Below are 23,765 nucleotides of genomic sequence, written 5' to 3' on the forward strand. Positions count from 1 at the left end.
AAAAAAAAAAAAAAAAAAAAAACGTTCCATCTTGTCCATTTTTCTTTTTGTTAAAAATATATGTAAGCATGTTGTTTAAATCTCTTTTACCATTTTAGTTAACTTAGTGCGTAGCTTGTAGTTAGTCTAATTTTTCTGATTTCTAGTTAGATTTTATTTTAGTTTTCCTTTTGTCCAGTACTTTTGGTTTAACTTTGTTTTAGTGCCTTTTCAAATCTATAGCTTTTAACGTTTTCATTTCTTTCTTTTTCTTTTTGGTAAAATACTCATTTTCTGTTTGTAGTGATAGGTGTTCGCAGCTGTCGTTTCCGTTTAGGAGTTCTGTCTTTGTACTGTTGGCAGCATAACTTAAATTATGTCACAATCAGTTTACAGTACTCACCCCCCTGTAATATATCCAGCATCGGTGCATATTACACTTCCTTTAATTTTTTTCTCCCCCATTTGTACTTTGTTTATAGTTGCATATTTTGTCAACCCCAGTCAGTTCATTTTTTAATTTTTTACATAGCATCTGATTAGTTCTTCCCACTTATGTCCTGTATCTTTTGATTTACATTTTGTCCGTTTTGTTGCATTTGCATTTTAAGTTTAAGATTGTCTTCGTCCAGTAGTTATGTTTTGTTTTTAGTTCATATAGTTCAGCATCCCATGAACCTCTTCAGTTGATAATATAGCATTGCATTTTGTTTTCTTACCGTGAGTGGTATTAGATTTTGTTTTCTGTCCTTCACCAATTGTCTTTTATACTTGTTGCTGCCAGTTTTTAGTGTAGGAAATTAATAGGTGTTGTTTTTATAATATACTGCAGCCTTGCTTAATTTTTTTCATTTTTCCGTTTTAGTTAGGAAATTTTAGACTTTCACATTCTGTAGCATTCACCTTTCTGCATTTCTATATTTCCCTAGCTAGTTATATTTTGTAATTTTTATGCATTAAAATTGTGTCATTTACATTCATAGCGTAGAGTCTCATTTAGCTAGTTACATTTTCTTTAAGTAAGTCGTAGTATAGAGTCTCATTTAGATTGCATTGACAGTCCTGTTTATAAATTAATAGAAGTTCAAAAAAAAAAAAAAAAGTCATTGTTCATCATTTCATTTTCTGTATAAGTTTAACTCATTTGTCTCTGTGCTTTGGCTGCATATTCTGGGTACTGAAATTTTCTTTCGAGTGATCAGGTACCTGCAATACTATTGCGAACTACAAGGAGGAGAAGAAAAAGGAGCAGGGCATTTTGCTGTAGTGCCTAAACCCGGTTTTATACCGGCGGTATTATCTCTCAACCCTTGTTTTACCTGACGATTGTGTGAATGGTATATCACGTTTGACTGCTAAACTAGTTGTTTTACATAGCCCTGACCAATCCCTGCAACATATGGTATTCTATGATATTTGACTTACACATTTGCTAGCTGGAACTGCCGTTTCACTGTGCTGAATTTGTATCTGTGTGCATACATCTGTGTATCTGTTCCATTTCCACAAGCATTGCTTCTCTGGTTTGTTCACCCGCTGGTCGTTATAACATGATTGATGTACATGCTAAGGCTATGATTGTGTCTTTTAGAGACCAAACTAATCGACTTGTTAGGATAAATCAAGAGGATATTGTAGAAATACCCATTGCTGCAGTAAACGAACCTGTAGACAGCCTTGACCAAACAGAGACAATGGGCGAGGAATTGAACCAACCCCGTAGTCTCAAGGACTACATGTAGCCAACGAGGACAAGCCAGCCCTCGTGTATCGTTTTGCCCGCAACTGCGGATCAGTTTGAGTTGAAGGCGAGCACAATACATATGCTCCCTGTGTTTCGAGGGGTTGATGCTAAAAACCTTTATCACCATGTTAGAGATTTTGAGGAGATTTGTGGGACTTTGAAGTTCAATCAAATGACAGAAGAGACCCTGAAACTGCGTCTGTTTCCCTTCCCGTTGAAGGAGAAAGCTAAATCTTGGCTGTATGCTCTGAGACCTCAGTCCATTAGAACCTGGGAAGAACTTATGAAAGAGTTTTTCAAAAAATTCCCAAATCACAAAACAGTCACCATTCGTCGGAGTATAAACCGTTTTGTGCAACTGGATGGTGAAACATTGTCCAAATACGTAGAACGGTTTAATGATTTGTTACTTCAGTGTCCCCATCATGGTTTCGAGCAGTGGAGTCTATCAACAATTCTTTATGAAGGGTTGGATTTCTCCACTCGAACCATGGTTGAGTCTATTTGCAATGGTGAGTTTACTGATAAAAGTGCCGACGAGTCGTGGGCCTTTCTGCATGAAGTTGCCGAGAAAACTCAGCAATGGGAGACCATTAGAGAACCTAGAAAAACTGTCAGTAGAACTGGTATTCATATGATAGTCTGATTTTGAAATTTATGCGAAAATGGCATCTGTGATTAGAAGACTGGACAGTTTAGAGCTTCAAAAGGGTGATAAACCCAATGCATCTAGCTCATGTAATCAGGTAGAAATACCAATGTGTTTTTTCTGTAATAGCTCAGAACATTTAGCTGAAATCTGTCCTGATTTGCATGAAATTAAAGAGTCTAGACTTGAACAGGCCCATGCTTTGTACCAAAAACATGAGAATAATCCTTATTCTTAGACATATAACCCACATATAACCCGGGGTGGAGGAACCACCCCAATTTTTCATGGTCTAAAGGACATGTACAAGGGGGTACATCAGGTAACAACCAAGGATATTCATATCCTAGAAACCCCCAAGTGCAATCTCACACCCAGTACCCTGTTGAGAAAAGGCCTAGTTTCGACAATGGTGTGAATCAAATGAATGAAAATTTGTTGCAATATCAGAATTTAAATGACCAGGGACTTGCGAGTCTAGAGTTCAAATTGGGCCAAATTTGCGATGCACTCAATGAGAGGGAAAAGGGTAAGCTCCCTAGCCAACCTCAACAGAATCCTAAGAGATGATAAGACTTTTCGCATCTGGTAATCTCTTAGGGAAAAGGGTAAGCTCCCTAAGTCTTATCATCTCGATTTTCAGAATGTACATTGATGCCGCTAAAGTGATGAGATCACACATACTAGCTGCAAACCTACCTGCAAGGTTACAAATCCTCGATAAGAGATGTATACCATAGACTTAGGTCTTGCAACTACACTTAGTAGAAGTGTGGTTGAGGTTGTGGCTTTATAAGGAAGTTGGAGAGACCACTTGGTTCGATCAATCCTCACCTAGAAAAGAAGTATAAGGCACAACTTACTTATATCATCAGAAATCATCTCATAAGATTGTCTCTGAATATGTCCATGAATCAAACTGGAGGGCGTTTCGAATTTTAATGATTCCAGAGAACAATGACATCCCAAGTGGATTATGAGAATGTGCACGAGTCAATTGAAACATCATGCGAGCATATTGATGATTAATTTCATATACACTTGCTTAAGGAAATAGAGCAAGATGAGATCGAATCGTGCTCCTTGTTGCTTAATGTCAACGAATAACAAATTTGGCCTATACAATCCAGGTAGAACTTGGTTGTTTGACAAATATACAGGTATTTGGTGTGCCAATGCTAACCAACCAAGTGTAAAGTCTATTGGACATACATGATTAATTTGTCACAAAACATAATGAAAAGAAAGAAGTCTTAAAGTATAAAGACTCGCCTTGTGGCGCGAGATTTCTCACAAAGCCCTGGAATTGTTTTGTAATGAACTTCATAGTGTTCAGCTACTCAGTTAGCTTGGTAATTTCAAATGGACTTGAAATGCAGCATATGTATGTGGTTGTCTCTGAAAGAATCAAGAGATAGAAGATATTTACAAAAGTACTTGATAGCCTTTTGTTACCCAAATCAAGTGACTCTAAACCCCATAGTGTGTTTACAGTTACATAGAACGCTCACTTATAGATAGAAGCAATCAGGCGGATGTGGTATACCCATCTAAGTGGCTATATGATTTGGAGGGGATAGACAAGTAAATTATTTTTCCTTGCGTATTCATAAGAAAGTTCCTGATTTGGAATTATAGCTACCTATGTTGATGGTACAGACATGATGGGTACTCTTGATATAATAAGAGACCTTAACAGCTATTTCAAATCCGAATTTGAGATTAAAAATCTGGGGAAAGCTCCACCGAATACTGAGCTTGTGGTATATCATTCCACAAGTTTGCATATGTCTAAAGTTGTCAGGCAATTTAATAAAGACATGAATCCTGATAGCACTCCCATGATTAGTCGAGGTTCAAATGTAAGTTTCGTCTAAAGGAAGATGACGAAGATGTATTGGGGATGAAATTCCCATATCTAAGTACAATACACGCATTGTTGTACTTAGTATAGGAATATACTCGATTAAATTTTACATCCTCAGGGAACTTGTTTGCTAGATATAGCTCAACGCCAACGCAACGTCGTTGGAATGGTATAATGAACGTAATCATATACTTAAAGGGTTATTTTGTTTTTGGTACTCAAGTTTTGTCCAGCTTTTGAGTTTGGTCTAACATTTTTCCAATTTGGTGTTTGGTACTTGGAAAAGACGTTGACCCGCGTTGACTCAGTTATATACTGAAATCTGTTAAAGAAATTAAAAAATAATTTGGTAAAAATGTAATTCTCATAGCAATTTACTATCACACCCTTCACTTTTCTAATATTTACATTAGATCCGACGGCTTCAACAAACCCATTTACCCTACGGTCGAGATCTAATAGATGTTTCACCCATTTCTCAACAGAAGAACATCAATCATCTTCTCAGACATCAACACCGGCAAAACCATATATTACTTCATATCTTTCCTCCACCGATCGAAACCAACTCAACCACAACAAACACAAGTTCAACCACATGCAATAATCCTCAATTCCTCGGACTACGGTTAACATTTCATGGCAGCATCACCAGATTTCGTTGGTTATCTTGGCTGAAATTCACACACAAACTATCACTTTTTGGAGAGTCATTAGTTCCCTCTCTATGTTTTCTCGATCCTGCACCTTCTCTATTAACCCTAACTCTTTTTTCATTTTTGTTATTGCATATTGCCAGCATCATTCATCTCAATTTATTTCAGTCACAACAGGGCCCTGCTAATCAACATCATTAACAACTCACAGCTAGAAATTCAGTTTAATCATACAACACCTGAATTTCTGAAATTCAATTCACAATCAGAACCTCCCCTTACCAGAATCTTTTCTTCTGCCTCTAACTTATCCAAAATCCTCAAAAGCAAACCCTAATTTCATCGCATGAGACTTAACTTCATCTGAAATTCAACCTAATATGTTCAATTAACTCAATACCAATCTTTAATCTCATCCCCAAGAACCCTAATTTCTGATTGTAAATTCACCCTCAAGAACAGTAATTTTTATTTGGATAAGAACATATAGATACATTCTATGAACCCTATAGTTTCTTCCTGGGTTTACAATTAACATACCAATTCAAAATCAAATCAAAGAAACCCTAACTCTATTCTCTTTGATTTACCTTTTTCCCCAATTACCTGAGTTCATTCGATTTCATCGCCATCATCAGCTGTTCCATGTTCATCAACATGAATATCTTATCTCTCGGTTTAACTAATCTCTTTCATCCTTCCACGGAAAAATCTCAACATAAATCAACTATCTGAATCGCCAGAGAGAAAGGAATAGTAAGGAAAGAAAATCAGAAAATAGGATGAGTCGTACTCTCTTTTGGTTTAAGCCGAAAGGTATAATAATAGATTCAGTGAATTATTAGATTTTTTATTAATTTTAAATAAAAGGTAAACAGAAGTCAAGAGTCAACGTGGGTCAACGTTATTTTCAAGTACCAAACACCAAGCTGGACAAATGTTAGACCAAACTCAAAAGCTGGACAAAACTTGAGTACCAAAAACAAAATAACCCATACTTAAAAGTAACCATTGACATGAGTTTGTTTTATCCCCGCAAAGACATAAAAAGAAGTGTTAATAAAAGTGCAATCCAAAAGTTGTTGATTATGAAGGAACAATAATCTCTTCTCCAACGAAAGTAATCAGGAGGAGATATGGTAGACTATTTTCTAGGTCATTACCGATATTCAGTTTCGAAAAGTACATGACTAAAGGAACTGTCTGGAACAGCTCTGAAAGTAATCAGGGGGAGATACCGACATCAGGGGAGGATCCAAGGATATGATGTTGACATATTTTACTTCGAAATTGAAGTTGTGTTGTACTCTTTTTCCCTTCGATCGAGAATAGTTTCCCAAAGGGTTTTGTTACTCGACAAGGTTTTTAGCGAGACAACACTAAAACCATCAAGTATGTTGAACGTTGAAGACAGATCGCCGTTGATATTACTGAAAATATCTGAATCGGAAATGAAACGCAATAGTCTGTTAGGCTAATGAAAAGTGTGATAAACTCCTTTTGACTGCATTAGACTAATGAAAATTGTCTGACATCAGGGGGAGCATCTAATGGTTTGTTGAACTATTTTCCTTCACCGAGGTTGTTTTTTCCCACAGGGTTTTGTTACTCGGCAAGGTTTTTAATAAGACAACAACAAACACCGGGAATGTAATTTCCCATCTAAGACTATTGTCTTTCCCACGAGGATTTTCTGCCTTAAGAGTTGTGAAGCAACTAGTCAATTTCAACGGAGCAAAGTGATCATCTGTAACATATCACCTTTACTTGCATCTGTCACGTTGTACTCTTTCCCTTCATCAAGGTTTTATCCCACTTGGTTTTCCTTGTCAAGATTTTAATGAGGCAACATATTCGAGTCCAACTATGTTATAAGTTTGCTTAATATTGTACTCTTTTTCTTTAGTTCAGGTTTTGTCCCTTTGGATTCCTGACGAAGTTTTAACGAGGCAATTAACTTAGACTCATCGGTCTTTTTTTTAAGATCGTATTGCATGTGATGAACTACATGTAAAGTACGAGACAACATGTGAAGTATTACATTTGAAGAGTTGTACCAAGGTTTTGTCCCACTGGGCTTTTCCTTATTAAAGTTTTAATGAGGCAATGGACTTCAACACAAGTCATCAAGGAGAACGACATTTGAAGAACTATATGTGAAGCACTATGTATAAAGTTTTGTTTATTTATTGAATCGCACAAGTGGGAGTGTTATAGGGCCTACGGCCCATGGATGTGTGGTCCAACTAGATTCCTACGGTTGTATATAAAGGAAACTATGTAATGCTTCTACTTTAATCTCCTAATAAGATTGTTCTTCTCCTTCCTCTTATCTTTCTCTGTTTCACTTATAATTCTCCTAAAACATACCAATAATTCCTCTGTAATGTTTCCATCTTCTTAATGAGGAAGGATGCCTTCACACTTTTATTTTCACACTCACATGTTGGACGTTATTTTTGTGAATAAAAATCAAACCGTAACGTATTTGAAGCTAATATTTTGAGGATATGTTCCTCTTACCAAGTTCTACTTGCCTGCTAAAAATGAGCACATTCCGAAATAAGGTTTTGCGCGTTGTATCGAATTAAACCACATGCTCCACCTCTTGTGCAGGCCTCCGTCAATTCCTTTGAGTTTCGGTCTTGTGACCATAAAACCTCACAATCTTATTTTCGACGGCCGGAAATCTTTTGATTTTCAACGGCTCATTTTCAAAGTAGTAGAAGGTGGTGTTATACTTCTCGGAATACGCTCATTTTCGATATGAACGTAGAGCTTTGTAATACTAACATATCCACAAAATATTAGCTTCAATTCCATTACAGTTTGGTTTTTATCCGTAAAAATAACGTCGAACGTATGAGATAGTGTGATAATAAAAGTGTAAGGGGATCCCTCCCCCCTCTTAATATTTTTAGTTAGAAGTTGCATACAACTCATTTTATATTGAGACATAGCACCAACCACTGACTGAATCTGAGTAATACGACCAGCTTGGTTAACCAGCTTCCCCTGCCATGGTTGCAATCTAGACTCCATTTGATCCAGAGTGTCCACAAAACAATCATTTTTATTTCTTCCTATATAGAGAGGAACACCCAAATGTTTCTCCTTTAATGGCATTCTTTGCATCTGAACCAAATCAGAAAAATAAATTTTAACTTTTTCACTCATCTTGTTACTAAAATGAATACTATTTTTAAGTAAACTTACCATTTGACCTGAAACCTCACAGAATTGGTGAACAAATCTTCATTAAGTCAAGAACTAAAGTTGCTGAGGCTAAAGAGAAAAGTATACAATCGTCGACAAAAAATAATGAGAGATTAGGGCCACCTCTAACTGGTTGGAATGGAAAAATTAAGCCATATGATTCAGCTGATTGTAACATTCTACTAAAAGGATCCATACAGAGAATGAATATATAAGGTGACAAAGCATCACCTTGACGAAACCCTCTAGACAGAGTAAATGATATAATAGGAAACCCATTTAATAAAATAGAAACTGAGAAAGTACTGATGCATAGGTTTAGCTGACACCATTTAGGAATGAAACCTAGACATTCCATAATCTTGATGATGGAAACCTATTCCATTCTATCAAACTCTTTCGCCATATCTAGTTTGATAGCCACTGCACCTATAGAAATCTTAGTTTTCTTCATGTAATCAATGAGTTCATAAGCTATAATAGTGTTATCTAAGATATTTCTACCAGGCACTTACGCAACTTGCCAATGAGAGATGATACGAGAAAGATACTTCTTGATTGGTGCTTTATTTTTCCTTTTTTTGTAATGAAATATTTATCTTGGCAGGAACATGTTTATTTTCGAAGGAAAATAATTTCATGCTTACAGAACTCTAGCTAAAGTATTGAGACATGCTAGAGAGTATTATTATGCTGTGTAGAATGACAAGAAGAATTTCTTGGAGTTTTCCAAATAGCTGTTATCAAGATATACAAATTTCTTGGATTTTTCCAAATACAGGTTATTGCAAACTCAATATTGACGGGCTTCGCCTAATAGTGTTTTTGCAGGTATTGCAAGACTCATTAAGGGTGATGATGCGAAGTTTTTGGCTCGCTATAGCAAGTATATCTACGTCAATCGAAATAATGAAGTTGAGATTTGGGTTGTTCGAAATGGTTTCAAGGTTGTTGTGAAGTTGGGAATTCAAAAGCTCGAATCAAAAGTGACCCGACTCTCACAATCCAGTCATGTGAATATGGTATCGGACCACCATGAAAAATGTAACAACTTGTTGAAGACATTAACAGTTTGAAGGCCAAGTTGTCTAGTATAGTTTTATAGAAAATCAAATCACGTTGTTGATTATTTGGCAAAGTTGGAGTACGAAAAAACTTAAAGGAAGATGGGTGGATAACCCACCTGGTAGGATAGTGAGTTTTTTTGATAGATAGCCTGTGTGGTAGAATTACTCCTCATATTGTTTGGAGGATATCTATTTAGCAGCTAGGTGTATTTAGACTCTAGTGTATTAAAAAATAAATGACTGAAATAAAATACGAGTAGATTAATAATAAAAGACGGATCCCTTGACAACCCCCTTATTTGGTAAAGTACCAAAATATGGCAAGAGTCCGATAACAAATCATAGACGGTCATAATCGAAAAGTTTCCATTAAATATTTGATTGAAAGCTTCCCGATCTTAACCGTCTATGATTTGTTTTCGGACTTATCATACTTTTGTAAAGTCTATCAAATAAAAGGGTTGTCAAGGGATCCCCCGTCTGCTAACAATGGTTTACCAGATATTCCTCACCAGACGCTAAGCAACAGAGGTATCTTTACTGTTAAGTCTTTATATAACAATATTAATTGTACAGGAGAAACTAACATTCAGTGGAACAGAATTTGGGAAATGAAAATAACTCCTTCAATCAAAATCTTTATCTGGAAGGAAACACACTCTATACTTCCAAATAGTGTGAGAGTTACTGCCATGATACCGGAAATAGACGTCTGTTGCAAATTCTGTAATGTAGAGGATGAATCTCTTACTCATTTATTCATGAAATGCAACTTCACAGAACAGGTATGGATGCATCTTAATTTTGATGTTGACAATGTAATGCAAAATGATAACACTTTTCATGATTGGTTAAATGGTTGGTTTACTCAAGTAGATAGAGAAAACAATGTAATTAAATGGAAGGTTTTTTTTGTAGTATCGTAACATGGCATGTTTGGAAAGCAAGATGTAATCGTGTATTCAAAAAAGAAATTCAAAATAGTACTGTAACAACGAGGAAGATAGTTAAATTCATAAATAGTTATACTGTATGTAGGTTAATAGAAAAGAATACCATATCATGCAAACCTTGTATTACAATCCGCTAAATGATGACTCATTGATTGTTACTAGCTGCCAACAGGGAAACTTATGATACATGGCAATAACGATAAACATAGTTTTATCCATGCATGAACGTATGACTAGTTCAGGAGTTGGGCGAACAATGATTGATTTTGCAGGAAGAACTATCGAAGCTAGGGGTAGTTGGAGAAATTGTACCACTAAAGAACAGTTAGAAGTAACAGGGGCGGAGACGACTTTTAAATGGGCAGTTGAAATGAGTGGCTACCATATCATTTTTCAAAGTGATTCGCAACCCATTTTCAAGTTGCTGATAAGAATGTATGCTAAAGCTAGAGAAAGAAGACTCAAACAAAGCTCGGATTTTAGAAACAACTCAAACTTTGATATAAATTTTAAAGCTATGACTTTTGTATTAACAAGTATAGATTCAATACCATTTGAGCTGTGAACTTGTCAGTTTTTTGTAATAGATTCACTATCCAAAATAATTGGAAAAATAAAAATCTTTTAGCCATTATAAATGATTTAAATATCCAAAATTAGAATGTACAATCATGAACACAAACGACTTCATCAAAAGACGTTTGTTAACTGTGTAAGATTGATGAGTTATCCTCATTTACGAAGAAAAAAAAAAGGGACCGCCCTCATAATAATAATTAGAAACTGGATCCAAGGCGGTTTTACATCATAATCGCCAAAATTAACCAGGTTCAATTTTAAATTATACTAGTGCCAACAAGCTAATCTTAAAAGCACTTTGAGACTTCCCCACATATTAAACCTTAAAACTATTCCGTGTCAAGTTCGAAAATACTCTGTCGACACTCGACACCAATACTTGGCTATCAATCTGTCAGCCACAAAATTGACTAAACAAAGCTACAGTATTTTATTATATTTTCTGAAAAATTTAATAATTTTGCCAATATCCTTTACCAAGTGCCACAGTGGATGCTGCAAATAATGCACCAACTATGACACAACACGTAATGCCTACCGACCTCCCACATAATGAGAACAAAAAAATATCTCTAACTCTACTCACCAAACATTACATACCGCCTTCCCCATAACCCCACCACGGTCTTAAAAGCATGCCACGTACAGACTCAACAGTGATATTCTTCAATTTTCATCGAACTTCTTTATCTTTTGCAAGTAAAATGTCCTATTAGCGTAATCATTATTAGTCATTACCCTTCGTTTTTCTGCCTTTATAACCCACTTCCACTTGCACTCTCTTCTCATTATTCTTACACATTTCTGAGCTTAACTAAAAAAATAATATTGTGTGTGATAAATTTTCATTCTGTGTCTCGAATATGGATCATCCTCAAACACGTTCTGCAGGTGGTCTTGAGCAAGATGAACCTGTTGTTGAGAAGAAACCATCGTATATGAATCGGGTAAAAGCTAAAGCAAGGAAGATTAGAGATAGTATTGGTTCTAAGATGCAAAATCACGACCACGAGCTAGACGAAGAAGATCACTTTGATCATGATGCTCCTGAGAATGATCCAGAAATTCATGTGGCACCTAGTAAGTACCTAAACTCTCATCTCTTTTGTGTGTAATTGCACTTACTATCCACAATATATTACAAGGTTGTAAACTTGTGCGCTTGTAATTGCAGAACACGAATCACCGGCGTTTAAGACTGGTAGCGACAACCTTAACACTGGAGCAACTCCATCAAATTTAGCCGAACATGGAGATGCAGAGACAACTCGGGAATATGGGGAAGCGGGAGTTCCTGGACCAAAGCGGTACTCCAGCGAACACGCAGAATCTTGCCCAACCGGGTTGAGTTTTGGTGAAAAGACGAATACAGACCAAACTAAGAGCAATTTGGGAGTGCCGAGCAGTGTAGAAGAACCTAAGACTGATCTGGATGTGACGTCCACACCATTGGAAGTTGAAAAGGCGGCAGTTATACGGGAAATAGATTCTAGACCGACGTTGGATTTCGACGAGCCGAGTGTAGAAGTACCATTGGAGGCTGAAAAGACAGCCGTTGTATCTGAATTGAACTCAACTATACACAGGGTGGATTCTGAGAAGCCGTATAAATGGAACCTTGAGTCCAATTTGGAAGTAAGTCCAGAATTGGAGGCTGAAAAGGCAGCTGTCATAACGGAAATAAATTCTTCCATACCCAGGATGGTTTCCGAGAAGCCATATACATCATCAATGGAGGCCAATTCGTCAGAATCCACGCCGTTGGAGGTTGACAAGGAAAATGTTGCACCAACATGGATGGATTTCGAAAAGGAGAATGCAGAACAAACTACTGATCAATTTGGAATTGGTGCATCCGAAAATCACCATTCAGAAGTCACTGGTCTTACAGATGCAGGTAAGAGAAAGTGTAATATTGATATGCAACATTCATTCCAGGCATACAACAATTGTTTGCAAGGACAGTACTTAACTGCAATGTGTGAATGTGCTTAATAGGTGCCAAGGAAGCAGATGTAGAACCGATGACGCAGTCATTTAGGGGAATTGATATCACTGGAGAGCCAGAATCTGCATTCACTGGAACACATCCAACTGCAACCAATAAATCAATCGATGTAGAGAATACCGAAGACTTCTATGAGGCTAAGTCAGATGACATGAATGTGGACGAAGAACCTATTTACACTGAGAAGAAGCCTTCTGCACCGGCTGCTATTGCAAATACTGCAGCATCAACTATGATTGGTACAGCAATTTCGGCAAAAGATGCCGTCGCTTCCAAACTTGGGTACAACGGAAATGACAGTAGTAACACTGTCACAAAGGATGCAAAGGCGACGGATACAGATGGTTCAAGAAGCATTGATGAAGAGAAACTGTCGTCGACTGAAAACTTAGCTCCTGTATATGAGAAATTTGGAGGAGCCGGAACTGGTGATGTGGGCACTGAAAGGGATACAAGTTCTGTGGCAGGTACAGGTACCGAAGAAGGAGTAGGCTTAGCTACAGAACACAATACAGGCGGAACAGTGAAGGATTATCTCGTAGAAAAGTTAAGTCCTGCTGACGAAGGCAAACCCTTATTAGAAGTGTTCTCAGAAGTTATGCATAAACCAAAAGAAGAGTTTCCAGAGAAAGTCGCTGAGAATATGGATAAAGTAACTGATTCAGCAGAAGTAACTAAAAGATTAGGAACTGATGAGCGTGGTTATGAAAGAGATGAAGAAGAGAGTTTTGGAACTGACGGAGGTAGTTTTGGTGGAGGACCTGGAGGTATGGAGAGCCCTGCTGCGAGTAAGATGGGGGAACAAGTTAAAGAACACGATACGGGAGCACCAGGAGTTATGAAAATGGATAACGTAACTGAATCACCAGAGGTACCTGGAAGACTAGGGACTGATGAGCGCGGTTATGAAAGGGACGATGATGATAGTTTTGGAACTGATGCAATAAGTACTGGTAGGGGAATTGAGAGCCCTACAGCAGGTATGGGAATGGTTGATCGAGCTAAGGGATTGGTTAATTATTATTGGTATGGAACTGAAACTGATGTTAAACCTGACGAAAACGAAGCTGTTGTTAAACTTGACGGTAAGCTGCAGTCTCATTAGCAACTTTATTATGACTAGTTTTGGATCGGAAAATTTAGCGTGTGGAGTATTACAATGTTTTGTATCAATTCTAAATTCAGTACACTTTTGTTTTTAATTACAGCAGATGAGGTGCGGAAGGTTGCTGATGCTGGTGCCGAAAGAAGGAAGAATGAAAGCCATGAAACAAGTACCACCGGGGTTGAGGGTCAAAACTGAAAATCTTAGCTACTTGTTGTGCTGGAGATAGTAGAGGATCATATTGCCAAGTATCCTATGTTTTGATTTTCTTTTTCTTTCTTTTTTTGTTCTGAAATCTGCTCAGTGGTGATTTTAAGTACATGATAAGGAAAGTGTAAGTTTAGGCGCATCGTTTTTATGTTGTGTGATTGCTTCTTTGTACTTGTAGAAATCTATGTGAATGAAAATGCACTTTGTTTTTGCTTTTGACACTACAATCTGTTGTGAAGTGCAAATGAATCAAATGGTCGTTCGGCTAACATCACAAATCCAGTTCACCTCGGAACTCCCGCTCTCTGTGCTCCATTGTGCTCGACAATGAGTTCGAATCAGTCATTTTTTCACTGGCCATGGATGAAAGGTCCACTAGTGTAGCCTGTGTAGGAGTAGGAGGGTGGTATCCACTCAGTGTAACTCACCAGAACCGAACCGAGTTCAAATACCAACTCAGATCGGGATTTTGCCCAATTTTAGTACCTTTTTATATCACGAAGATTCAAAATTCTGGATAAGTTAGACGGGTAACAAATTCATTTCTCTCCGGCGAATGGATTCCCGCTCTGAAGTAAAATCTTCTACTCCTGAGAAAGAGTGGGGAGAAAGGATTTCTAAGAAAGTAATTTCTCTCTATAATTCACTCCCTAAGAAAGGAAAACCTCAAGGTCGAGAAATCACTGTTCTTGCTGCATTTCTCATCTCTTCTCCCTCCGAAGGTACACTCAAAAACCCTAATTCCGTTCTTTCTTGATTTTATAATCTAGATTTAAACTTTGGCTGACCTTGATTTTGATTTTGTTTTCATCTTCTTCAGATATTGAAGTTGTTTCATTAGGTACTGGAACTAAATGTCTTGGAAAGTCACTCTTGAGTCCAAGAGGTGACCTAGTTAATGACTCTCACGCTGAGGTTATCGCTCGCAGATCGCTAATTAGGTTTGTGTGAAATTTTTGGTGTTTCTGTTTCAAATTTTTTGAATTATGGATGATTAGTATGTTGAGAATGTAGTTGGTGTGATGTTGTGTAGGTTTTTCTATGGAGAGGTTGAAAGACTTAGTAAAATTCATTATAAGCGTAGATGTAATAACGAGAGCAAAGAGTTGTTACAAGAGGATGATGATAATGTGGTGGAGAATACATTTTTCGAGTTGGATTCTGATTGTGAGGGGAAATTTAGAATGAGACTGGGTTGGAAATTACATTTGTATGTTTCGCAATTGCCATGTGAGTTTTATTGAATATCATTTGGTTGTCGTCTTGGTTTCTTTTATGCACAATGCAGTTAAAATTTGTTGAAGTTACTGGGATCAAAGATGTCGATACCATCCTTAAGCGATTGTTCTTTTCTTTTTTGGTTATAGGTGGGGATGCGTCCAACACTTGTCCAGTACTTCAGGAAAGAGAACCGATACAAACAAGTGGGGATTTGTCAACATCTACGCCCGTAAATGTGGGTTCTGTATACGAGTCTGTAGATGAATCTGATGGAAGTAACTGTAATGGTTAGTCTATTAAGCACATTATTTGGAAATGAGATGCTTGTGTTTTTTTTTTTTAAATATCTTTTAGAAATAAATCGTCATCTAGTTTTAAGGGAAGGGGAGATATGACTGTCGGTGTCATCCCTCAACTAGTTACAGATCAATAGATTTTAAAGATACCGTGATGATTGTTTTAAGAATTAAATGTAAATGGGCCTTAGTTCGTTCTGAATGTAACAACAATAGAAAGCAAGATTGTAAAAATTCATATCGAAATACTAGATTGTTTTGTTAGGTAGATAAGTTACTGAAAGTGTTTGTTTTCAGGAGGTTCCGTTCAAGTCATTGGGATGGTTCAGAGGAAGCCTGGTCGTGGTGATACAACTTTGTCGATGAGTTGCTCTGATAAAATAGCTCGTTGGAATGTACTGGGCGTGCAAGGTTATGGTCCTTTTCTCTTTTCTCTTTTTTCTTTTACTCTTTTTTTCTTTTCTTTTGAATTGTAGTTGAATACTGTTTTGCTTTATTATCTTCTACAGGGGCTCTGCTATCTTACTTTCTTCTACCAGTATATATATCATCTATTACTGTCGGACTGCCCCCTAGCAATACTTCTGCCGATCCTTTGATGAATCATTTGAGAAGAGCTCTTTCTGATCGCGTTCTCCCACTATCTGACAAGCTAACAAGTCCATTTCGAGTAAACAAGGTTTGTAATGTGTTCATTATCTCGATTCATTTTTAATGTGTGTTGTGGTGGATAAATCTGTGATTGATGTCCTTCTAATGACAGCCATTATATTTTGAGGCTCCAGTACCACCAAATGAGTTTCAGCCATCAGAGACTGCAAAAGTGACTTTAACTTGCAGGTATGTTTCAGCCTTTTTTTATTTTCAACTCCCAAAGTAAACTGTGTTCTGCGTAGATAAAACCCATCCAGTTGTTAAATCATGCTTAATGCTTCGTTGTGCAGTTATTCTATTTGCTGGAACAAATCTCAGTTTCATCAGGTTGTTCTTGGAACCACCGGTAGAAAGCAAGGCACCTCCATCAAAACATCTTTGTCTCCGTCTACCCAGTCTCCTTTATGCAAGTAAGTTGCGAGTGATTTTCGATAAATATATCTAGAATATGAACCATTTCTTGTTTTAAGAACAGGGGTGGTTTTTGGTTGTTATATCTTAGGGAAAAAAATTAACGGCTTCTGTTTCGTATTACTGTCTGTGCACTTTTCTGATATCAGGAGGCGACTACTGGAACTTTTCTTGTCAATTAAACGTGAATACTGCTCGGAATTTCAAGCTGATGATATCTCTTATAAAGCACTGAAGGTAACATGGCTATTCATGTGCTATACTATCGAAGATAAACTTATTTCTTTCTTCTGTAAGGGGTGGACTCAGAGTGAAGATGTTAGTTATACACCCTCTTCGTTAGGAATAAGATTTAGTTAGCTACCTAAAATTTCAATTACCTGAAATTTTAACTAAATTTGTGGAAGGAATCTTAGTTCCCAGCTCAGTTTTCTAGAGAAAATGCCTTTTCAGCTGTAGTTTAGGCATGGGATCTGGCATGAGCTTCATACTTACTGCTAGTTGCTACTAACCAGATGCAACCCTCTATCAAGGCATGGGTACTAGTCATCTTCTTTGTCTTTTCTCTAGATCCCTTTCAACTCAAGAATCAGATGAAGCCTGCTGCTGTCATATATTAGTTGCCGTTTACATGAATATTTATCTGACCATAGTAGTCACGTGGCCGAGTTTCAACATGACCACTAATTAAGATCTTTCTTGAGTTTTGTTTAACTGATTGTTGGTGTGCGTAATTTAAGGTTTTAACTAGCTGGGTCAAAGCTTTTAATGACTTAATGAAATGTATCAACAGAGTGTTATTTTGAGGAGCATTCTTTGCATGTCTCTAGAAGACCACTTCACCGTGTGATGGTGGGGACTTAGGCGGTCAGAACCAACCCTGCCATTTCTCAGATTGCGTAAGACCAGTGCAAATCCCCATCAGTTCTGTGGTGGTGGATTTGCTTGGCCCATACTGAGTCGGAGTCAACCAGAATTGAACTTGTAGCAATGAACTATCTTGGTTCCTTTGGGCTACAGATGGTTACAATACCTGTAATTTTAATTTTCTACTTACATTATACCAGGCAGGAGCACGAGACTACGGATCAACATTGAAGATTTTCAAACAGTACCCGCCTTTCAGCTATTGGTTTCAAAAACCTTTTGATCTCGAGGAGTTTCCGGTTTTGAGTTAGTGAGGTGTGTGTTTGTTCTAAGTGTGGAAATGGAAACATTAAAATTTGTGTCTCACTGTTTCTTTTAATTTTTTTATATTTGGAATGGACCTCTGATCTCAAAAGTTATCTAATATAGTCTTATATTGATTAATTTGTAGATGGTGCAGAAAGTGAGCAACCCACCACAGAGCACAAACAAAGGCCGTGAGATGTCAGGCGCCTATATGCAACCTTAGTCATATATTCTCTTGAAAGAGTGAGTTTTCTCTTTCGAACTGTTCTCATTAGTTTTCTAGCGAACGTAGTATATGCACAAACATATTTTTCCGCTTACTTATAATGTGAGTCATCTAACTTCTTTAAGTATAATTCGTTTTAGTAAAATTAAATTATGATCAGTTGGTTCCTTGTCGTCACGCTTAAACTTCCCAACTTGGATGATACGGTTTTCAAATGAGTGATTTGAGTAAAAAAAATAGCTCCAAGAGAAACCAACTTGTTTGGTAAAGAGATAATGTAGTGGGAAATTTAATGCTTTCCAACGTGCAGTCCTTGCCATTAAATTTTTGGCTTATGCGATTAAATTACTTCAGTTAGTTTTTTTTATGATTGTTAGTTTCAGCATGATTATGCCTATATCATCCACACTCACTCATGAATATCACCACATTAGTATTTAATCACTTTTTGTCTTTGTCGTTCAGGCAGTGATCGATACATTTAATTAAGGGTTTCAAAAAAAAAAAAAGGTTATACTTAGAACTTAATTAATCAAGTTGGTAGATTCTTAAGTATTACTTTAGCTATAAATGAAGTGAAGACAGAAAGGAATATATTGAATAAATTCATATACTTAAACAGGTTTTATCTGTTTTGATAGGAACGGGAGTAAAAGAGTTTTGAAGCCATTGGAGGTCTTAATATCATAAGCTGCAGGTTGGAAAAAAGTTTCATCTCGTAAGCCCCGACTGTACCTAAAATCTAATGTCTGTCCTTTTTTAAGAACCCTTTTTTCATGTCCAGTACTTTTTAGACTTAATGCTTATTCAAATGATGTCATTTGTTTGTGTTTATTTATTCGTCTGCTTATGCTCCACTTCATGTGAACCGAATATCTGTTGGTGGCATTTTATTTCTCTATGCCATTTGATATCAATGACCTCACCCAACTTATCCAAACAGATTCAGTAATTTTTTCTGTCTTAGATGGTATCAGAAAACTAAAAGAATGACATAATTAGCTCTAATGTGTGCAGCTGTATGTAATCGCATTTGTGTAATGTGCATAAGACAATCTCTTACTTGTTATGGTTGAGTTGGATATCAACCTAAAATATGGTTCCTGCTGCCTTACTGGTGTAATTTGTTCATATAGATTCGAAATAACCAGTTTGATGATCCATGGCTAGTGTGAATCTGTATTTATAAGTTGAGAAAAATTGGAATTGGATAGAAAATGCTGTTTTGTTTCAGTGCAGAAAAAATCCAAATTTTGTAAAGCTGTCATAATGTAGATTCATTGTCACCGGCATTTTCAATCAAGACTTTGTAGAATAGAATCTGTAGTGTACTAGTGTACTACTAATGTTTGATATTTATTTATTTGTTGAAGATAATGAAAATTATGGATCTTTTGCCAATTGATGAAGCCCCAAATGTGATCTTTCTTGATTGGAAAAGCAAAAATTATTTCTCATGAAGATAAGAGAGTTGAATACATCCGCATTGAAATTGATGACTTTTGGTTATCAAGAGAGGACATTTTAGCCGATTGCAAATTGGTTGCCATGTCGTAATTCGTGAGTGATAAGACTCTAAAGTAGTGCGGGATTATGTGTAAATTGACCGTAGCAGAGAACAACTTTCTAGATAGCAAAGAAAGAAAGTTACGTCATCATCCATGGTTTTGGCTCTGAATCCCAGTATTCAAGGTTTTGACATATGTGCTCAAAGAGAAAAGCCAGTCAAACTGTATTGACTCGGGTCAAACTAAAGTAAATCTTTGAAATTTGATGCATAGATTTGGTTGTTGAGAAGACAATTTTCAGCTCAGTTTGATGCAGATTTGACCGATCCTTCTCTTTCCTCTGTGCCATTTAATGGCTCTGTAACAGTTTTCAAGACTGAAAACTAGTAGAGGTTGAAAAGGTGGGGGAGAAGAGAATGTCATTGTGACTTGTCCATTGAAAAAACCTAGAAAAAGTGAAAAAAAAAGTGTAGTACAGAGGCTACAGAGCTATGGATGCATATTCACCCAGACTTGCGTGTTTGAGTAGACATTCCGTATGGCGTTCACGTTTCCCTTTGGCCTCGATACTGTTTCATGTCCATGATTGATGAACAACACTGTTCAAAATAATCAACAAGAAAAAAAACTAAAGAACATAGAAAAATACTAGTATCATTAATGTCTTCTTATTTGATCACAAAATATTTTGATTTTCACCTCCGTTGATGTATAACTAATTATAATATCTAACAAAGAAATCAATCAAAGAGAGAATTGGGTCTCATATAGTATTTTTTTCCATCACTTTTTCTCTTCTGGTTTTTTGGCTGGTGCTGCAGCTGCTGCCGCCGCTGCTGGTGGGTCTGGTTTCTTCTCTTCAGGTTTCTTCTCTGGTTCTTTAGCTGGTCCAACTGATATAATATCAATCTTCCCGATCTTCTTTAGCTTTTTTGCAATTGCAATTGTGTCCATTTCTCCAATGACTGTTAACTTTTGTTCTTTTAGATCCGCTGCTATTGAATCCACTCCTACATTTTTCGCAAGATACACCACACACGCGCATTAGTAAATTCACTAAACTAGCTTCAATAATCAAATATACTTGTATGAATTGCAAATATAACATGAAGAAAAAGATGGATGAATTACCATAGATATCAGCAACTGCTTCCATGGCTTTCTGTTTTGTTCTCTCATCAGTCATGGTCAAGAGCTTCAACACCACCTTTTTCTAAAAGAGATCATATACATAGATAAATTAGACGAGATCAAAAAACTGTTAATCCAATACTAAAAAGAACACAACAACACGAGGACTAGAAAGAGTAGAGAAAAATACCTCAGCCATGTTAATGAACAGACAGATGAGAAACTGCTGAAAAGAAAAGAAGAGGAAGAGGAAGCGGTGGGAGAAGAAACTGAAAAAAAAAAATGAAGTGTGGAGAAGGGGAAGTGGGTTTTTATTGTGTGGGAATTGGTGGAGGACTAGTTGGATCATCTCCAGAGAGGCTAGTCCAGTGGGGTCATGACACATGAAGTGGCACTACAAACAAATTTACAAGCTATGGGATGGAGACTCGAGAGGCTGAGAAGTTGAAACCAACAAAGTGGCATGAGAAGAGACGTCGATCAACTTATTACGCTCAGTAGTAGTAGTTGACTGGTTGTAGCCCACCTCTATCACAACCCGTTCTCTCTTTTACACACAAAAAAGCGAAAAAACTAGGGTTTCACGTGGTTGGGCTCCGGTTTTCTCTCCCTCAAATTTTTCTTGGCGTTCACAAGTTTTCTCTTGATTTTGCGCTATAATGGCGCAAAATCAAAACAATAATCCACCAGTTTTTGTTAATAGTTATGATAATCAATCAACAAGGATAGGGAATCAATCGAAATCAAAACCTATCTATATCCCTAAGAATTCTGCTGCTAACCCTAATGCTTCCGTGTTTGGAAGGCAGCTCGAAGAAGATGGAGTTTCAAACCCTAACGCTGCAATTCCTGAAGCGTTTAGGAATCATGGTGCAAACCCTAACGCTGCTATTCCTACAGCGTTTAGGAAGGTGATGGGGACGGAGATTCATGGCGCGTTTAGGAAGGAAGATGGAAATCATAACTCGTTTAGGAAACCGGGTGATGATGGTGTTATGGAAGGATCCTATGCATCTATATTAAAGCGAAGAACACATGTTTTATCAAAGATTGATGCCGAGACTCTTTCTCATCCTCCAATTTTCTCTTCAACAAATAATGATGTTTTGATCAAGATCCCACGAGACACTCATACACGGATTAAGGCTGTGTGGAGATTCAGCTTGGTTGGTCGTTTGGTTTTTTTCAAAACCCTAAAATTTGATGATGTTAAAAGAGAATTATTGAATCAATGGAAGCTCTCTGGTTCGGTTCAATTTATTCCATGGAAGAAGGGATATTTTGTTATTAAGCTAGACAATGAAGATGATCGTAAACGTGTAAGCTATGATGGTCCATGGAAGATTCACTCTCCAGACGGAATTCAGCAGCTTAAAATTCATCCATGGACACCTATGTTTGATCCTGGGAAAGATAAGATTACTAGAGCTGCAGTTTGGGTTCGTTTCACAGCTTTGCCAATGGAGTTTTGGGATGAAGAGACGATTTTTAGGCTGGCAAGAGGGCTTGGTAGGCCGGTTTCTGTTGATCCGCGTACTTTACGCCATGAATATGGTTACTTTGCTGCAGCCTTGGTTGATATAGATTTCTCTCAACCTTTGAGACGAATTTTGATTGATGGTGAAGAGAATGATGAAATTTTTGTTCAGGAATATGAAATTTTAAACAGGCCTAGCTTTTGCGATTATTGTAAATCTATTGGCCATAAAAAATCTGATTGTAGAACAAAAAAGTTTGATGATTTGAAGGATAGGGCTGAAGTTGAGACTGATCCTGAGATTAAAAAAGCAATTGAGGCGGATATGGATGATCTTAAGAATTTTTGGCAAAAGGAACGAATTCCTAAAGGTAAGAAGCATATACCATCGGATGTTCCAATAGAAACTGAACAATCTAAACATGGTGAGGAGGCCATAACGTTGAAGAAGAAGAAATCTATCCTTGAGATGGCAGCTGGAACACGTACTATCTTTTCTGAGCACAGTGAGAGTGCTGGTGCTACATTAGAAGATGATGATTCTATATCTGATCACACAGAAGGTGATGACTTGTCCGTGCCGCATATTGCTGCAACTGCTGAAGCTTGCAGTGATATCCAGTCCGTGCAGCTAATGGAGGATGGTGTCTTAACTAAGCACCGGGGAGATGTTGCTAATGCTGGTGAAGAAGCTTTACCTGGTTTGCGTACAGAAGCTGCGGAGTATGTCCGCAATGATGATGCGGAGTTGGTTTTGCGAAGTGTTGGTGCAGCACTTGAAGAACTGGTGCATGATAATTTATCTAAGGAAGATGATGTTGATTTGGAGATACAAGAGATGGAAGCTTATAGAAATTATGAGGCCATGAAGGAGGCAACTAGGCAACGGGAGGCTGATGCTGAAGCTGCCAAAATTCAACAAGATATTGCTAGAGCTAAGCTAGAGAACTTGAGGAAGCAGGTTTTGGACTTGCATCAATCTCCGGCTAAATTTCCAATTGTGTCTGTTACCGAGGAAGCTAGTTTTAGTGCGGCCACTAGGACTTCAAGAAGATCTTCACCAGCTAGATCTTTAGAAAACTTAACACTTTCTAATAGATTTGAAACTGGGACCGAGGAGATTGATAAGGTGATTGTTGAAGCTGATGATGTGATTGAAGATGTAGTTGCAACTAACACTTCAAGCATAGCTGAGGAGGATGCAAGAGCTTTGGAGATTCTTGCTAATAAGGAGTTAGCTGATCATGAGAAGAAGGAGATGGCGGACAAGAAGAAAAAATCTAAAGCTCCTAAGAAGAAGACAACTGCTGTGGCAGCGGTGAGTCAAGTTCAAACTCGAAGTGGAAAATCTTCTAGACAGGGTTCGGCAAGCCCTTCATAGAATAGAGTTAATTAATGCGTGTCTTCTATTGGAATGCTCAAGGCTTGACCAAAGATGGTGCAAGGGCCAAGTTGAATGAGCTTTACTACTTGCACAAGCCTGATGTAATTTGTATTGCGGAGCCTCAGGTTCGTTGCACTACACGTTTTGTTAGGAAGCTTAATTTGCTTGATTTTTGTGAAGATGTTATTACTAATGAGGCGCCTGGTCAGAAGGGTAATATTTGGATCTTTTGGAGGAATACTCTAGCAAGG

The 23,765-nt window shown here is 37.4% G+C and overlaps 3 protein-coding genes and 1 long non-coding RNA gene across 5 annotated transcripts in view; 3 read left to right on the forward strand and 1 right to left on the reverse strand.

Annotated features, from left to right (window-relative positions):
- Nucleotides 1-10,171, forward strand: part of LOC113274944 — an 11,688-nt gene extending 1,517 nt beyond the window's left edge. Inside the window, exons 2-3 of the long non-coding RNA XR_003323337.1 lie at nucleotides 1,182-1,272; nucleotides 8,932-10,171. This is a non-coding gene — a long non-coding RNA (uncharacterized LOC113274944). The remainder of the gene's footprint in view (nucleotides 1-1,181; nucleotides 1,273-8,931) is intronic.
- A 1,317-nt stretch (nucleotides 10,172-11,488) lies between these two features.
- Nucleotides 11,489-14,254, forward strand: LOC113274941 (low-temperature-induced 65 kDa protein-like). Of its 2 annotated transcripts, none has more exons than XM_026524364.1 (4): nucleotides 11,489-11,790; nucleotides 11,885-12,607; nucleotides 12,709-13,803; nucleotides 13,927-14,254. In XM_026524364.1, the coding sequence occupies exons 1-4, from the start codon at nucleotides 11,574-11,576 to the stop codon at nucleotides 14,019-14,021; spliced, it is 2,130 nt and encodes a 709-aa protein (XP_026380149.1). In that variant the 5' UTR covers nucleotides 11,489-11,573; the 3' UTR covers nucleotides 14,022-14,254. The 2 variants fall into 2 exon arrangements, with proteins under 2 accessions (XP_026380149.1, XP_026380150.1); XM_026524365.1 differs by having other exon boundaries at nucleotides 13,930-14,254.
- A 115-nt stretch (nucleotides 14,255-14,369) lies between these two features.
- Nucleotides 14,370-19,295, forward strand: LOC113274942 (tRNA-specific adenosine deaminase TAD1-like). Its single transcript, XM_026524366.1, has 12 exons — nucleotides 14,370-14,755; nucleotides 14,854-14,974; nucleotides 15,067-15,263; nucleotides 15,401-15,541; nucleotides 15,848-15,961; nucleotides 16,060-16,229; nucleotides 16,314-16,390; nucleotides 16,495-16,614; nucleotides 16,765-16,852; nucleotides 17,683-17,797; nucleotides 17,934-18,031; nucleotides 18,656-19,295. The coding sequence occupies exons 1-10, from the start codon at nucleotides 14,590-14,592 to the stop codon at nucleotides 17,791-17,793; spliced, it is 1,305 nt and encodes a 434-aa protein (XP_026380151.1). The 5' UTR covers nucleotides 14,370-14,589; the 3' UTR covers nucleotides 17,794-17,797; nucleotides 17,934-18,031; nucleotides 18,656-19,295.
- An 856-nt stretch (nucleotides 19,296-20,151) lies between these two features.
- On the reverse strand, nucleotides 20,152-20,985 carry LOC113274943 (heavy metal-associated isoprenylated plant protein 39-like). The gene is made up of 3 exons (XM_026524367.1): nucleotides 20,844-20,985; nucleotides 20,654-20,735; nucleotides 20,152-20,532 (listed from the first exon to the last, which is right to left on the reverse strand). The coding sequence occupies exons 1-3, from the start codon at nucleotides 20,850-20,852 to the stop codon at nucleotides 20,306-20,308; spliced, it is 318 nt and encodes a 105-aa protein (XP_026380152.1). The 5' UTR covers nucleotides 20,853-20,985; the 3' UTR covers nucleotides 20,152-20,305.
- Nucleotides 20,986-23,765: the final 2,780 nt, after the last annotated feature.

Source organism: Papaver somniferum, chromosome 4 (assembly GCF_003573695.1).
Source record: "Papaver somniferum cultivar HN1 chromosome 4, ASM357369v1, whole genome shotgun sequence".
NCBI lineage: Eukaryota > Viridiplantae > Streptophyta > Magnoliopsida > Ranunculales > Papaveraceae > Papaver > Papaver somniferum.